The sequence below is a fragment of the Megalops cyprinoides genome, chromosome 7 (genome assembly GCF_013368585.1).
Source record: "Megalops cyprinoides isolate fMegCyp1 chromosome 7, fMegCyp1.pri, whole genome shotgun sequence".
Taxonomy (NCBI): domain Eukaryota; kingdom Metazoa; phylum Chordata; class Actinopteri; order Elopiformes; family Megalopidae; genus Megalops; species Megalops cyprinoides.
The window spans coordinates 21,160,430-21,178,546 of NC_050589.1; the positions used below are offsets into that span (position 1 = coordinate 21,160,430).

General features: G+C 41.3%; 2 protein-coding genes across 3 annotated transcripts in view; both read left to right on the top strand.

The window, feature by feature from the left end:
• usp19 (ubiquitin specific peptidase 19) overlaps nt 1-8,072 on the top strand; it is a 32,314-nt gene extending 24,242 nt beyond the window's left edge. For both annotated transcript variants that reach the window (XM_036532909.1, XM_036532910.1), the window contains exons 25-26: nt 93-268; nt 7,067-8,072. In XM_036532909.1, the coding sequence (XP_036388802.1) occupies nt 93-268; nt 7,067-7,207 (317 nt within the window). In that variant the 3' untranslated portion in view covers nt 7,208-8,072. The remainder of the gene's footprint in view (nt 1-92; nt 269-7,066) is intronic.
• Nucleotides 8,073-11,329: 3,257 nt separating this feature from the next.
• si:dkey-32e6.3 lies at nt 11,330-16,799 on the top strand. The gene is made up of 5 exons (XM_036534193.1): nt 11,330-12,271; nt 13,733-14,127; nt 15,103-15,263; nt 16,014-16,146; nt 16,520-16,799. The coding sequence occupies exons 1-5, from the start codon at nt 11,980-11,982 to the stop codon at nt 16,694-16,696; spliced, it is 1,158 nt and encodes a 385-aa protein (XP_036390086.1). The 5' UTR covers nt 11,330-11,979; the 3' UTR covers nt 16,697-16,799.
• The last annotated feature ends 1,318 nt before the right edge of the window (nt 16,800-18,117 follow it).

Consider the following 18,117-nt stretch of genomic DNA (forward strand, 5'->3'; position numbering starts at 1 on the left):
TGTGCGCGTATGTGTGTGTGTATGCGCGTGAGTGTTAAGTGGATAATTTAATGTTCCTTGACTGAGTTACCTTCCATTCTTTTTCCTCTCAGGCTGGCGTCTGTTTGATGACAGCACCGTGACCACAGTGGAGGAGAGCCAGGTTGTCACACGTTATGCGTATGTTTTGTTCTACCGCCGACGCAACTCCCCTGTCGAGAGGCCTGTACGTCTACCTGGACCCATGGGTGCCGAGTCCCCCGCCGCTGCAGGAGCCACCGCCAGCCAGGTGAGGGCGCTGCTCACCACGCTGTCACATCTTCATAGATGACACCTCTAGGCTTTGTCCAGGATCATTGTCCTCAACCTTAGTCTTGTCCCAAACTGCTTTGAGCAAAAAGGTGAAGCAGATGTAGGTGGTAATGTACATCTGCCCACATTTCCAGGTGCTTCATACAAGAAAAAGCTCTTGGTCTTTTCAGTGGAGCGAGAAGATGTAGTACTGAAATTGACCTTAGTTAATTTGCTGGAATTTGAACTAACATCATATTGTCATTATTTATTTAACATTTATAAATTGGTTAAGGTTTTGAGGTCATCTCTGTTTGAATTAATTTGGCGTGTTGGGAAATAAATTAGAGCACTGTGATTTCATCCCCCTGAACAAACAGGACTACCCCCGTATTCTGTGCCATTCTGATGGGCATGAATTGGGTCACTGTAACTGTTAGAAGAGAGGGAAGAGAGAAATGGTGCTCTGTCACAAAAGCAGTGTTTTCTCCTTGCTCCTTTGCTCCGTTTTATAAGAGAAATGTTCTCGAGAGAGGCTTCATAACCCACAGTGTAAGTGGAATGACAGCGTGAAAGTGCAGTGTTTGAAATCCTTTGGGTGCCTGGAGCAGAGACGGGCTCTTCGGGGTTTCTTTGGAGCGTGTCGGGAGAGGGAAGGGAAAAGGGAGGGGTTTCTGTGCATTTTGCTGATACTCAGAGAGCTGGATTTCCCAGCACCGCCATACCTCCCAGGCCTTCCCCTAACTGGAAGTAACAGCAGGGATGTGTTTTCACACTACACTCAACAGGGGAAGACGTGTGTAAATTTGGGTGTAAAAGCCATTGCTTACTGATGGAAGTGGCCAGCTTCATTCAGTTGCGGTCCTGTTGCATTCTACTGGCCACATCTTGCACTCCAGTAGCTTTTCAGCTGTAAGATTTGGGTTCAGATTCCTCTATTCTGTATCAAAGGTACATGTATATACACTTCCATTATTACCCCATGGCATTGCCATGCAAGAGAACAACGAACAATAATTTAACTGTGCTTATTTATGCTTCTTAAAGTTAAGCATGTATGTGTTTTATTGCCTTACTGTTCTACAGTTATAGTATTACGTGGCAGTTTATTGCTCTCAAGACTGCAGCCTGCAGAACACTATCAGATTAAACAGGCAACTTAAGCAAATGCATTTCATAACTTTGCAGGGGTAGACTGCTGATCCTTTGTGACGTCTTAAAGTCACTTGTGAACATGAACCGAGTTTTGACTGTATTGGTTGCATTGTTGACTGCTTTCGCTTGAATGGAACCGTGAACAATGTTGGTGCGGTAATGACAAGTATGCATATCAGTGGTAGGTTTGCAGATGATAGCAAGTTCTAGTTATGTAGTGATAACGATATTTTTAAACTATACATCTAAGGGTAAAAAAAAACTAACTGGCTCCTCTGAAGGGTTTTAAAAGGATGTGCACGTGTGTATGACATAGTGTGCACACACGTGTGACACTGTTGGTGTCCCTTATCTCCATTTATGAATGTGATACTTTAGTAGTACATATCAAAGGATGACTTTAGAAAGGAAATGTTTTCCTTGCACCATTGAAATACCGTGTTTTTATACATTGTAGCCGTGCGTTGTTTGCTATTTTAGTTACAAGTGAAGAACTCTGAGCTCCTAGGGGACAGTCGACTGCTTTTTAATAATCTAATCCTGAATGTAGTGGTGCAGTCTTGTCAGCTGAATTAAAATGATTGTGTCTTTTATAAATCTAGGATGCCATTGCTGCCAGTGTGAATGAAGTGAAAGTCTGTGAGAATGTCTGGTTGTGTTCAGTGCATCCTCTACAGTCCAGCTTTCACTGTCCTATGTTCTATCCACAGTCACTACTATAGAGACAAATATAAGACAATTATCTGTGTAACCATCTGTAAAGACTGTCATGCAGTCCTTGTGGGCACTTTATTTGAAAAGATTTCTTCTTAATAAATTGAAAAATGGCTAAAAAGTGAAGTGGTGAAACTGCTGAGGTAGAGGTATATACAGTTTTCAGTTTTCTTATTGATTCCTCCAGGTGTGATAGTAAATTGCATGTCTGGCCTTGACGTCAGTGGTCAGAGAAAACTAAAAATACATGCAGCCACTTTTATCTTTTGAAATGTTTCTCTTAGGCATTATTTTAAAAATCTTTGTGTATGTGCTTCAGAGGTTGAAATGTCAAGCAAGTGTCCTCTGACCTGTTTTAATGGAAAGCTGAAGCCATGATATTTAATTTAGGAGGAAGGCAGTTGTTCAGTCATTATGTTCTCCCAGGCGAAGGATTAAAAGAAAATGTTCTTCATTATATGTCATACTCTCTCTTCTGCACTTTGCTGCCAGTCACTTTATTGAATCAAAAATCCGGTATGACATGTAGTGGAGGAGGAGGAGGGGAATGAGAGCTGGAAGGCTGGCTGTGGTGGCGTACTGTAATTAACACACTTTCCCAGAAGCTGACATAGGTTTCCGCCAATCGCAGGCCTCTCTAATATGGCAGGAACTGGAGGAAGAGGAAGACGAAAGGGAAGGAGGGGTGTCGGCAAGCCTCTCGCGCAGCAGGCTCCAGAGGAGAAGAGAGGAGGGGCAGTGGTCACGCCAGCAGCACGACCGCGTCTCGGATTGCTCTGACGACGACCGTGTCAGATATTTCATCCTGGGCACCCTGGCGGCTCTGCTGGCTTTGGTTCTGAATCTGCTCTATCCTCTGCTCTCCCGAGGCAGCTGGGCCTAGAGGGGGTCCTCCCCCATTCTCACAGCATCAGACAGGCAGACCGGGGCCACTTCCTCCCGCAGTAACTAAAACCTTCTCAAGGGCCGTATAATTTCTGCTTTCTCGGATTTCGACCTCACGTGTTCTTTCAAAGGGGTTGTTCCCTCCAAAGAAAAAAAAATAAAAAACAAAATCAGCAATACCACCACCAAAGAAACAGAAAAAAGAAATGTTTTTTTGGGGTTTGTCTGGTATGGGTCAGCCAGCCCATGTAAGGGCCATTTCCTCAGATAGTATGTACTTGATTTTAGTTTTCCTTTTGTCATGTATAAGTGTATATTATTTTTATGGATCAAATGTGCATGTCACATTATAGCAGGCAGAGTCACTGTCCGAGCCTCAGTGATCCTTTATCCATTTTCTTTAATCGTTTATGTGGGTGGATGACTAAAAGATGTAAAACTTGGCATCTCTTTAAATATACAAAATTGTATCTGGTTATAACCTAGCATACAGTTGTATTTTTATAATTGAGTTTCACTAAGAAGATAAACTTTTAACAAGACTTTTAACAAGACTATTCTATCTATATGTAAATAAGCACTCTTTTCAGGAGATATATGCTTAAATGGAATAATGGTTAGGCTGAAGGAACATACCAATGAATGACATGTTTGATTCAAACTAAATCCATGTCTTGATTTTTCAATCATAATGAAAATGTAGAATACATAGGTAAAATTTAGAATATTACTTATTCACATATTAGGATATGCGTATTTCTTCTGTGGAAAAAATAGCAAGAAAGGGCAAATGAAATTATTTTTAAAATGTAATTTTTTTTCCCCATTTTCTAAAGGTTACAGTGAATGAAATGGGTGGGAGAGGTGAAATGTTGTAATATTTAAATGATGCACATTCCAGGTCATTGGGTCCTTCACAGGCTTCCATTTTATCATATTGATATCACCAGACACATGGTCAAAAATGGTTTCTGTGTGTCATACTGAGCTAGTGCAAGCAGTATTTTATGGCAGATGTTTTCTTCACAAGATAAGTGTCAAAGCATGCTAAAATGTCATTTGGCATTTTATGTAGAAGCTGTCAATAACACGTGTGCTACTGGCGTAAGACTTCAGACCGTCACAGTGAATGACACTTGAATGGCAGTTTCACTGACCAAAGCACACAACCAATGAATTGTTATGCTTCGTGTGAAGGAATAGATGTGTTCTGATCTTCCATGGGCATGATTCCATTAGGACAGCAAATTGTGGCTTCACATCATCTCCCCATTGTCTTGGAGAGTTTAATGACAGTGGTGTGAGTTTGTTGCCATTGTACTCCGCAACAACTAGGCATTCAAAGAAAAATACGTAAGTAATAAATGTTGAACTAAAAGAGTGGATGTAACCTCTTCAAAAATTTAAGCCATTGTGTACAAATACGCAATAATTAAACTAGAAGAGCATTGTGGATCAGGGAAGCTGTATGGATCGGACAGTGACACCCCTGCTCATTTGAAAACCCTCACTTCAAAAGGTTTAGAGGGAAGCTGAGGTGGCAGAGGAGGAACACTGAATGCTTCTCCATTGCTAGGGAATCCTTGGATCCAGCTGTTTCACTTAAACTGATTTGTCCAAAACGATGTCCTGAGTAGATGTTTGCAATCGGAGGTAATGGCCAGCAGTCTTTTCTAGAACGAGAGACATAGATTTTCTTTTGAATCATTTGGAATGGAACGATCCGATACGGCCTGCCCCTTTTTTGCATCCATTCAGCAGTTGCCCTTAATGGGCTAAAACAATCACCTCATTTCTTTGCCTTTCTTCCATCCATTTCTGGGTACTGTTTCCATGCAAGTGTTATGTATTCAATGGTTGGGAGAGAAATTGCAGATTAGTGTTAGAGATAATGTATTGACCAGAAAAGTCCTTTTCTTTTAAAGTTGTCCATTATGAATAGTGTGGATGGACTGATGTCTGTAATATAGTTTGTTTGCCTATCTTTAAAATGGTCCTGCCGACTCCACGAGCAATTGTAGTAATCAGTCAGGTGTGTAAATAACCGATGTGCTTATTTGAGCCGTTCCAGTACACTTGCATAAAACACAATTCAAGAACACAGAACAAGTGAAGGCAGCTAAATATTTATTCAGAGATGTTGTGGTTAATTCAGTCTTTCATTTGTTAGAATTGTGATTACTGATGACCAGGCTATATCAAAGATACATGTTTTTAATGGAAAACTCATAAGTTTCCTTTGTGTCATTACGGTTGCATGTGCAGGTACACAGCCATGTGTTCTGGCATAAATTCAGGGTGAAGCATAGATAATTGCACCTGTTAAGCTCATGTGTATGGCTGCTCATACCAGCCAGGCATGTACTTAATTTGACACTGAAAGTGTGTCTCAGTATGTTTATTAATATTTCACTATATCATGTCTTAATTAGCCCAGATATTTTGGTTCTTAATAGCTTCATAAACTGTAATAACTGCAGTATTAACGATTATGAACAACTGTGGCCTCTAATCCTTCTTGCCAGTTAGTGAATTTCGTTATTGCAATGTAAATATTTACACAATCTGTCCAGGAAGTGCTTTTTGCCATGCAGTTGCTTTCATTGATTAAGATCTAAATACCTCTTCCCTCAGTACTCTGTGGTTGGATTTGTTTTGGTTTGTTGTGATGGATTTACCACCTTATGAAATGTGATAATGACCTGACGTCACAGATAGTGTAAGATCTTTGATCAGAAGCTTTTCTCCATAAGCACCAATGTCCGTGCACAAGGCTTGTGCTTGGGATAAACATGGAATTTAGTTCTAAAACTCTGCCTAGACACCGTCCAGTGCTGCATTGAATGTCCGTTGCTGGTCTGAGTCATGCCATTCATTGCAGCAGATTCCCAGAAAAAGCAGGAAGATGCAAGCACTCAAAAATGTCATTTGAATGTCTTGCATTCCTTTGCATTGTGCAATGAAGAAGGTTGGGCCTCTCTGTGTTTATAGTGTGTAGTGCGTTATTCCATCCTTGTAGAAATTGGTAAAGTCTGAAAGGGTTATTTTTCACAGCAGTGCAACAGTAATATTATGGTGAATCTCAGGGATGTTGCAGTGTTAAATCGTAACTGTCCCCTTTCCTCTGTTCTACAGTGAGAGCTATCTCTGTTTAACCGACCAAGAATGATACCGCACGCTTATGAACTGTTCTGGCAGTGGTGTCACCCAGTAAATACAATAGACAGCAAGGTTGCTTTGTGTAATAAGTATGCTAATGTGTATGCTGCTTGACATACTTGCATTGTGTTAGTATGTACCCACTACTCATTTATATGCAAACCTCGAGACAATTGTGGCATTATACACAGGATGTAATAATGTTGTGTTGTTTAATGATTAAAGGATGTGTCTGCAATAATGTTAACCAAGAACATAGTTGCAAACAATATGTATTGTTTAGACTGGCATGTCCATTAATGGCCACTCATGTAATTGAACATTTGAAAGATATTTTATTATCTTAAAATATTAAAATCTGTAATATTCTGGCTTATATGTGTATATATATATATGTGTGTGTGTGTGTGTGTGTGTGTGTGTGTGTGTTAGAATACAAATGTCTGATTTATTTAAAAAAGAATGTTATCTCAGATTTGTTTTTCAAGTGGAAATGTCAGACTGAGAAATTGGGAAATAGATCAAGCAATAATTTGTACAGGTACTTCCATAAAGTCTGGATGCTGCTCCAATATACAATTACCTGTACTGATTTTTAATAAAATATCAATCTCACCATGTGTAAATGTTTTATTTCATAAAAATTAAATTGTTTTCCCCCTATTCTTTAGAGTGACATTTCATATTTTCAGCTGGAAGCATTCTATTATACAGTTCTTTTCCTTGTTCTCCAAATTGCATGACTGTAATGTGAAAACAACCTGGTATACACTGGCTTTCAGATTTGTTTAAACTCTTTTTTTTTTTTTTTTGGGAGACCTGGTCCTGTTAATGTAAGAGCAGTTTTGGAAAACATGTCTTGTAACACTGATCTGTTTTGCAGGCCTCTAACCAGGCATTGTTTGGGACAGACCTGGACCCCGAAGGCCCCCCACAACTGACCCCAGAAGTGACCTCTGACCTGTTTGCCCATTCGGGAGACTGTGCCGCCCCATCTTACAGCAACATGGAGGAAGTGGATTAAATGGCCTGCCTAACACTGGACATCAGCGGTGGCCAGTCAACAATGCATACCCTGGAGATATTTTCTTCAGCTAAAGACACTTGAGTGCTTACTAATTAATGTGTCGAAGGAAGGAAGAGCAGTTGTCTCAGTCACAATTTGACATTTGACAGGTGACAGGGTGGCAGTATTGCACATGCTTAGAATATAACCATGTACACACGCACACGCACACACAGGCACACACACTGTGTATGCCCCTCACACACACATACACACATGCACACACTCATGAGCAACTTGTTGCCCACTTCCCTCGTTTGCACTGTTGGCCCAGTTGTTGCCGCCCAGTGAAGCCCTAAGGAGGAATGGCTTCATGTCGACAGTAGGTAGTGATCACCTCTCTTGCCTGCAAGTTAATTTCACCATCACTTCAAACTCTTCACCTGACCTTTCTCCCCTCCCAGATACTTCAGCACAGTTACTTATTGTCATCAGGTGACTTTCACACATCCTTCAAACTCTGTTTGGTCTTGGGAAAGGTTGGGGATGGGGGAGGGCATTTTTTGTGTGCTTTTTGAGTAGCCTTGTCTGGTGTGTTTATGGAAATCTCTGTGGGGTTTTGCAAGCTGAGCTGTTAATGTAGCGAACGCCATGAAAATGACATGGCCGTTGAGAGGAGGCCATGTTTCACAAGAGGACAGAAGAGACAAAAAATGACCTTCCATCTGCTGTTGACTTTCCCTCTATATTCAAATTTCTACTGCCTAACAAGGTGGCATTTTGATTTTGCTATTATACTTTTTATTCAGCAAGAGGAAATAGTAACCTGGTAAGTTATTTGATCAACCCCTGTGGATGTGTTCTGTAACAGAAAAAAAAAAAATCTTATGCTTGATACACACTGAAATGTGCATGTTGACACAGTAGCCCTAGAATGGAATGTTGTTTTTCCCATCTCTTTAGTTTGAACCCTGTGTTTTTCTGTTCTGAGTGGATTGTCTTGTTATTTTTGTTATCCCCCATTTTTTTGTATTGGACTGCATATATAAAGTGGACGGTGGGGCAGGGGTTATGAAATCGAAGAATGCTGCTGTGAATAAAGTATAAATGGTTAATATAAATAAAACTTTTTTGAGAAACTAAAATACTAAAGGTTACGTTTGTATACACAAACAATGATTCAGTAGCAACTTTAAATAAAGTTCCCTGGCAGAGAAGAATTTTTAATGTCATTCTTTTTAGGTTTGATTATAATGTAGGAAGTAGACAATATCAAATGCCCTTTTTGTACTTTAAAATTGGAATTGGGATGACTTGTGTTCATGTTCTGGCGGTTTCAGAATTATCAAACGGAGAACCTACTTAAGCAGGTTTCTTAATCGTGACTGGATTGTAACTCATGAATTTCAAATGTTTGGGTAACACTGTTTGGCCAATATAGAACATGTGCCACATCATATTTATGTGGTAATATCTCCTTATCTGTGATCCACAGAGCCCTATAGCTTTACCAAAAATTTTAATGTTACATATCTTTGATGCATGAATCAAAATTCACAACTGGTACTGGTGCAACATAGCTGTAGCAATCGCTAGTGTTTGAGTCTTAAGTCACGTGAAATTGTACAAAATTGTTTTATCATACCTTTGGCACTACAAGACAAACTTATCACAATCCAGTCCAGCCGTGTCAGTCAAGCCCGATTAGGTTCCAGCGTGTCTTGATTCACTATAGCTCAAGCAATGAAGTGGTGAACCATAACTGCCTAAGTTTGTCACCAAACCTCAAAATGACCTCTGGGAGACGCTATTCAAAACATTGTGCAGCTTTAATGTCAAGAGCACACTTTTTGTTGTTCAGTTAATATGACACTTTTACTTTGGAATTAGGAAGCACATACACGGATCATCATGGGAGAATAGAGATTTGAACACTACGCTACGCTGAGGTCCGAATGGAGTCATGATACTCTCTTAATAGGAAAACGATGGCAAAGCGAGCGTTGGGACATTTTTGAAGCTAGTCATGTGTAATTACCTTTATGCAAACTAACACTTTGTATGTTTGTCCAAATTGCAGAGGAACACAATCATAACTACTGTGCACACACAAGTTACATTGAACAACAATGCACATCACCCTTCTCTCTCTACAGACAATTGTAATACAACCAGTTGAACTCAGACATAGTACTTAGCAACAGATGCACACAACAACAACACAATAGGCTACTCAGTCCCCAAGGGCTTGGTCTCCTCAGTTTTTCATCCCACATGTATTAGTGCAGTACTGAGGTGGGGGAGGTCACCACTACTTTTATATTGTCCTTATCCTTGGCCCTATTGGGGTTCTTATTGGTGGCCAAAGGATATGGACAGGTCAGAGGGCAAATGGTGACCTGGCGGCTGTCCTTTGGGGTATGCCTGTGCCTCGGGTTACCTGCGGGGGGTCCTGCTGATAAGGGGAGCAGCACTGTACTGTTTTCTGGTTGTCTGTCCGTGCATGCGTCCGTGGTTCCGTCCGTTACGGCACAGTGTTTGCACGATATCTCCCAAGCAAGTTGAAGCATCTTCATCAAACCTGGCATAGTTAATCACTATAAAGGCTAGATGAACTGACTAGGTACTCAAGGTCACAGGGTCATATATGAAATATTGTTCAAACACATATTTTTCGTATACTGCCCTTTTGAGGACTGTAAATAAACTATTTCTCACCAAAGACAACTTTGAGCTGCCTACTGTTTTTCCACCCTCTTTTACCACCAGGAGCTTTTTGGTCACACCCATCTCTTAAGTGAGGTGGGGGTTGAAAAGTATGGTATCAGTATCAGCAGATATCCAAATTCAGGTATCAGAATCGGATCAGAACAGAAAAAAGTGGATTGGTGCATCTCTATATATATTTCTAAATTTATATGTTGTTTACAGTTTGTAGCAATCTCATTGCATTATGGATAAGAGAAATGCAATGTTCTTAACCTCTAACCTAAATAAAATGTCTCATGGTTTAAATAAATTGTTCCATTAAAGCATTATCCTGCAAATTGCTGTTTCATGGAGGTGATTTTCTATTTTCACAGTGTAATGCAGTTTTGACTTTTATTAATACATAAGGGATTGCGAATAAAGTGCTGACTGCATACTAATTTTATATCTAGATGTAGCCCTGACATCTGAAAAAGCTTTCAGACACTCTGAGCTGTAGCCCAATTTTGAAACAATAATACTAGACGGATATTCATTGCATTTTCCTATTATGGTTTGTGTTGAGTTGTACACTACCTGTTCATAATTCCAATAAAACAGCCATTTAGACAGATGTATGACATGCCTGCGAAGCAAATGAATGACATGAAATTGCCTGTCTTTATAAGTGCTGGGATGCAACATTTAATATAAGAGCTAGATTGAAATTCATGTAACCTACATGTACAGTTGTCACCTACGGGTTGTTTAAAAAACAAAGGTTGACCGGTCATTTCCGGAAATATCTCCGACCAGGTTACTACGTCGCGGCAACGTTATTCACGGTACCAAATGTTAACGTTTGCAAGTGACGAAGGGGCGACGTCACGACAACTAACGTTGGCTCGCCAGCTACAAAGTCAACAGTATTATTAAGATTTTATTAAATGTTCACAAGCATGAAATATACAGACAAAAGGACTTCAACAGACTTCTATTACAACAGACATCGAAATAACCTTTGAATCTTATCCAAGTGCTAACGCATATAGCTTCAATATTTTTGCAGTTAACCAGAACGCCTATTAGCTAGCTAGCTAGCTAACTGCAAAAAGTATTGAAGTAAAAGTATTGAAGCTGTATGCGTTAGTATTTGGATAAGGTTTATCATAGCCGCCAGCTAGCTAGCTAGCGGCTATGATGCTATCCAGTTGAAAAAGTTAGCAATCGAACTTTAAATGTTTTTAAATATACGCAAGCACTGAATATATGCCAACACAGACAAAGCAGACACCGGTTTATTTTAATAATGTTTAATAATCACGTTAGTTATACCAAACACATCAGACACAAACAACCTAGCACACCACTACACGGTTATAGCTAAATTGTGACGTTAGATGAGCGACGGAACCGGAAATTCCCGGGAAAAATTATACGCTGGGAAGAATTGTGCGTGATACCGGTATGGTAGCAAGGCACGTTATCGTAACTACTTTATTGTACATTCGTGAATTTTCTGAATATGTGGAGAACAAGTTTTTTAAACCGTTGAAGTCGGCGTGTAATGAGGTCAGGTTCTTACGCTGACAAACGTTACGATACCACCGTAGTTGGTAATGTACTAACTAGCTTACTTGTATCTTCAAATATCTTAGTATGCTAGCACTCAAACCTAGGATGTACATAGTAAGTGTATTTTTAGACAGCTAGCTATGGTAATATGTGATAAGAGAGAAAAGATTATCAAATAACCGGCTGTGTTGTAGCTAGCCAAGTCAGTAAACGATAGTCAGATTGACACCATCATACCATAATTCATGCAAGTTCTACTGTGATTTTATTGTAATAAATCACTCATCTTTTTGGTAGCTGGTTGTCATGGTAAGATTTATACAGTTAGCTAGCTAGCTAGCTAGCAATCTATAACTAGCAAGCCAAGTACAAGTTGTCTCTCCTCGAGTTCCAAAAATAGAGCCAACCGTGACATGGTAAGACAGGTAGACGATCTCTCCTAAGTCAGGTAATTTGTCTGTTGTTCAGGCGAGCGTTAATTGTGCTGAATTTATTATATATTCAAATAAATCTATCGGCAGCAAGCCATGTCAGACAGCGAAAAAGGAAGTGATAATGCACGCTGTTCTGAAAGCGCCGAAAACTCAAACGACACGCCGGACGGCCGACTTGGAGCTCAGGCGGATTCTCTCACACAACAGGATGGAGATCTGCGGCTGTCTATTCCGACGGAGCTGTCAGTCCAGCAAAGAAAACTTATCCTTCACCTCGACCTCAACAGCACTATTTTGGTGTCTGACGCTGTGACAAATCAAGGAACTATTGCTGCTTTGGACTACTTTATCTCTACTGTAACTTGGGGCCGAGTGAACAAGCAAGGTACAGTAATAACTTTATCGCTGAAATGTGTAACCTTGAAACTTTACTACGTGTGTTTTTGGTACATTCAGAATGTATGTTTATACTTTTGTTTAAAAAAAAATATAAAATACTTCTAGATGACAGGATTGACAAAGTAATTCAAATACATATTTCAGTTACATATACTGTTATAATACTGGTTTATTGCCCAGGGCATCCTGAATAGGATTGGTCTTTACTGTGTATATTAAGAAGTGACCGTGTCACTCTACCCAACTCGACTTGTATTCTATTGGAAGAAAGTTTATATTATGCAAAACATTTGTCTTATATATTAAATTGCATAATACAAACACATCAACAATGTCGTGTATTGGTAAAATTGCAATACTACATTAACTCGAGTTACAATGTGACTGTTTGACTCTATGTACTGGATACTTTAAGAGATATATATTAAAAAAACACAATTTGTCACACTAGCGAGTGGAATTTTACGTTTACACCGCATATTAACAGTATAACACAAGACAGGTGTGTTCATCCAAATAACCACAAGGAGGCAGAGTTTACCTTTCTGCACTGCGGAACTTTTCATAAATTTCTGTAACGTGTTTGCTGCACTGTGATTTATGTCAGCAATACTTCTTGTAGGTATTCTTAATATCCAGGGTTTTATGAGATCAAAAACTGTACAAAAAACAATATTTCAGTGTTGTATTTCATATCCTTACAGCGTTTACTAATGTAATCTATAATCACACTCAAATACAGACTCACTGAGATAATTTATAAAAAAGGATTTTCAACAACAAGTCTACATTTACAGCTATTACAAGTGTGTTAACATTGGAACAAGACTTCAAACCTTATACAAAGAGTGACTTCTCTCCAAAAATGCCCATCTCACCCCATTAAATAAAAGTATAAATGAAAGATGGTGGGCTGTGTCTAAAAGACAAGGTCCAGTGTTGACCTCTGGTTCTTCCTGTCACACCAATTAAAACTCTACATTATCATCCTTGAGGAGGAACAGCAAGGATCATTTAGCAAAGAACATTTCTGCCTGATATCTTTGGAATCCCTTGTATGTTTAATTGGCCTGTCATCATTGTCATTTTAGTACAAACGCAATGCATTACAAACTGTGGAAGAACATTTTGAGCTGATTACCAGACATGAGAATAGCTCAAGAGTAATTCCTGATAGGCCACTGGACTGTATTGTGTCACTATGAGAAGACACTACATGAAACAGTGTAATTGAGGCTTCAGACTCCTCTTTCAAATAGAGAAACTTAAAATATTCAGTGCAACTGTGTGCAGCATATAAAGAGTACAAATATGCTCCACTGTAAACAGCACAGTAGGGCTGCAGGGAAGATTCTTTTCACTATGTAAGTCTATGCCAAAGTGAGATTTGTGTGGTTGGGGTGCTAAGCTCTCAGGTGCCCCTCCTCCCATTTTGTCTGCTTCGCAGGGAAATGGGAGTGGCTGAGCGACTCGCCCTCTCTTCAGCCGCCATGCGAGGGCGCTGTGAGTTACTACTCCCAGTTTGGCCGGGTGCCGGGCTTCACCAGCTCCCCGGTGGGGCGGCGCTTCAAGGGCGTGCTGGAGGAGCACCTGGCGCTGCTGCGGTGGCCGGCCGGTCAGCAGGAGGACCGGGAGCTGGCGGTGAGGGGGGAGGACGGGAAGCTGTACCACTGGATCCTGCCCTCGTTCTTCCAGCTGCTGCAGGACCTGGTGTCGCAGGGGCGGGACTTCGCCATCCTCTTCCGTACCTTCGGGACGGATCTCCCCCGCGTGCTGGGCACCGTGCACCGCGCCCTCAGCCAGGGCTCGCACCCGCTGTTCCCCAACCTCCCTGCACTCAAGGTCAGTCAGAGCGGAGGGCGGCGGTTTCCTTCCCACCTGTAGTGGCCTGTTGCTGTCAGAATCCCAATGAAGTCTTGTTCATTTGTGGCTTAATATGGCGATCGATAAATCAGTCAGTTTCCTCTGTATTGTGACGTTCTTGATTAAAATGGCATGCAAGCTTATCTCTGTACCCGCTTGCCCATAGTACACAGTGCACCCACTCCATCCACTTCCAGTAGCACACATTTGGGGGGCGATTTCTTGTTGAGATGGTCGAGTGCCTCCCTTCATCTGTCTGCCTTGCCTGTGGTTGGTGTGGGTGAGACGTGGCCCGGGGCTCCGGCCAGCAGTGGCGGGTGGTGCACCCCTGAGGAGTGTGGCTGTGGGCACGTTGTCCTGCAAGGCAAGCATGTGTCTGGTCCTATTAGCTCACCAGAGCGGAAAGCATCGATTTTTGTTACAGGAGGAGCCGTGAAGTTGTGATGCACTGACACAACCTTGGAGCCGACAGTAAAGATGACTTATTCAGGCTGCCTCTTGTCAAGTGCTTTTGACATGCTGTAGATCATTAGAAGTTTTAAAAGGCAGCTTCAAGTTGTGGAAGATTTGTGTTCCCATCAAAAGCTCCTTTCTGTACACAAAAATAGATTATACTCACGGGTGAGAGTGAGCAGGTAGCGTCTCTTGGGTATAACCAGGATCACTGGAGGACACAGTGAATGCATTTACAGAGAATAATATTTGAATGCTCTCTCTATGAAGTGATGCGCTTGAACACGAGTATCAAACAACAGGTGGGACACACTAGCAGGGTGCTTCACTGGATTGTTCCTCAGAACCTTCAGTTGTGTAGATGGATGCACAAGACCAGCTGTATGGAACATCCTTAACTTGCGTAATAAATAATACTCACATGCAGATAATGCAATTCTGTATTAGCTATAAAAACACTTCTCTAAGGTCACTGTCACTTGTCCGGCTCATGTTGTGTAGCTGAGTGTCAACCTGACCCCCGGTCGGATTCGCTGCAGCAAGAAGGGAACGGTCCTGACGCGGGCTGACGAGCATGTGTCGACCCGGGACGGGGAACGAAGCCTGTACCAGTTTTTAAGCGCTGTCCAGGGCCTGGGGGGATTCCAGGACCATTTCGACTGGTGAGAGGGATCAGGGGGGCCTTAAAAACCACTTCATCTAGTGAGGTTAAGGATGGCCTCCAAGGCTAATTTGTCTGATGGGGGGGCCACACAAGGGAACACACTCTAGTCACCCTATTTGGAGAGTAGTCAAACAGAACAAAAGGTAGGGATGCTGACAGGCTGAAAGATGGGTCCTGAATGTGACTGCCAATTCTTCACTCTGTCGAGCGTGTACAGATGTGCTGTGCTGTAGCTGCTCACTGGAACGGGTCCGCCAGTGTTTCTAAACATATACTGCACTTGAAAAAAACACCCAGAAGACAAAGTACAAAGACAGGATAGCAGCTAAGCTAAGCAGACCATCTGTTTGTGTTTTGCATCAGGAGGCGAGAAAGATTAATAATTAAATTCTCTCAAGGTTGAGAAATGATGTGCTGGGAGTCCCGATAGAACCAATTGTTTAAATTGTTCCCTTGATAATTTTCCGTTTTGATAATAGTATTTTTAACAAACATGAAATTCAGTCCTAAAATGATTTCTGATTATGGTGTTGTAATGCATAAGGGTGAGCTACACTTGAATTTAAGATGTACTACTATAAGATCTGCTCCTGCATTTTGATAAGGTCACTGTTGGATGTAATCCTGCATTTTGATGGGGTCACTGCTAGATCTAAGCCTGCATTTTGATAAGGCCACTGCTAGATGTAAGCCTGCTTTTTCACAGAGTCACTGTCACATGCTGTTAAAGCTGCAAATTGTCCTGCAGGTGGGCCCGTAACACTTACTCCATCATGGGAGGGAAGCCGCTGTGGATTGACCCCTTTGACCCCAATGTGCAGCATATCTTCATTGATGACAACATCCGCCAAAACGACAAGGACACCATCGTCCACCCTAAGGTGTGTCCCTTTGCATGCTTTTACCAATCCGCTGTTGTTTGCAAAAGATTTGCACTTTCTTAACATCGCACCAGAGAGAGTGAGTCCACCTGTTTTGTTTTTGCTCATGTGGGATTGTACTTGGTCTTCCTCTTACACATATGGGTGGGCTGGTAGGTGTATACGTAAGGGAAGAGGGAAAATTTTGTCTTTAATGGCCAGATCATTGTTTTGTGAGTCAAAGCAGTCTGCTGGAAGGAATGTGTGTGTGGTATAGCATATGATGTATATGGTGGTATAGTACGTTGTACATTTTTTTCCATAATTAAATGGTTTCTGCCAACGCGTTTGAGTAATCACCATGTCTGTGCTCCCCTGTGGCTGTGTTCTGCAGGTGTTCTTGGACCCAAACGGCACGCAGACTCGCACAGCCTCTACCTCAGAGCTCTATGACATCTGCCTGGTGCAGAATGACCTCCTCAGGGCCATCTCGGACCTGAGCTACTTCACTCAACGCGTGCAGATCTGCCAGGAGAACTATGAAAGAAACCTCCAGCAGGGGGCATGCTAGAGCCCAGCCCTGCAGAGCTATAGTTTGGTGAACTATGGATGCAATTATGCATATCACCACAGCAGCACCATGCCGTAAAGGCATGCACGACATAATGTGTACATGCAAGCACCTTTGGAAAACAGATCATTGTGAACTGATTCCTGTTTTTCCATACTTCCTTCCTGAACACAGGTTAGATAAACATAGAATCAGTCTAATATTCATAAAATGTTAATGCTGGACAATGTTTATACAGTTACGAATATAAAGTACAGTATGAATAGTCAGTGTTGTGACACAATGGCAGGACACAAGGATCAGCATCACGGTCATCAGGGTAGCATTTGTTCGCAGTGTTACGGAGACAGGGAGGGAGAGTCACATTAAGGATGAAAAACATAACCCATCTTCAGCTCCCCTTCACAGGTTCATCAAAACAACACGGTAAAATGAGAGGGATGACGCAACCAATTAAAACAGTAATACCCCTAATGGGAGTAAAATTCTTATTACTGTTTCAGGCAATAATATTTTTTTACTTTGCTGCTTTCACTGGCTCTTTACCTTGTTCTCATTTTCAATCCCCATGTCTCTCTCATCTCCAGAACTCAACTGAACATAATATATCAGTTTATTTGGTAAAAAGAAATGGCACGCATGAGAAATAGCCTGGAAGACAGCAATGTGAAGTTCAGGTTAACCCACACGATTGCATTGAATGTCGTAAATCGGGTTTTTGCGTCAGAACAATTAATGGTGGTATTTGTATAAATTCCATGGGCGTGAATGACATGAAACAGGAACTTCTTGTAGTTTATTGTTGTAGCGTCAAACTTTAGGTCAGTATGAATTAGTACCAGTGTCACGAGTCAGTTCAAAGAATGGGTCAGCCGACACTTTGTTGCATAAAGTAACTCACATGATGTTAAAAATCTGGTTTTGCTACTGTGTTTATGTGATGCTTTCAGATTTGAAAACCATGATAACCGTGGCAATGTCTTGTCTTGGCAACCGTCACGTATGAAAGGCAGCTTGCGTTTTGTTGCAGGGTGGCCATATTGTTACCCATCATAAATGAAACAGTAATCTCTATACAGTCTATGTACAGGCTTTTGGGCTCTGTCGTCAGGGTATTATTGTCACTATTGCCTGCCATAGGGAGATGGTGTCGCTGCATACGCCACAGGCTTATTCCACTTGAATGTAGAAGCAAAGCCAGCTCCTGTGATGGTCCCTCTCAGGGCATGGGGCATGTAGTGTTGTTAACAGGGGAAAGGTGTATGTCATTTATTATTATTATTTAATATGAATAAGTTTACATACTGAATGTACTGAGGATGATGAAGTCACAGTTGTTTGTGAATGTGTGTTCTAAAACTTGAAAATAAGATGCCAGATATTTGTTTCATTTCTTATCTTGTTATACTGTTTTGTTTTGC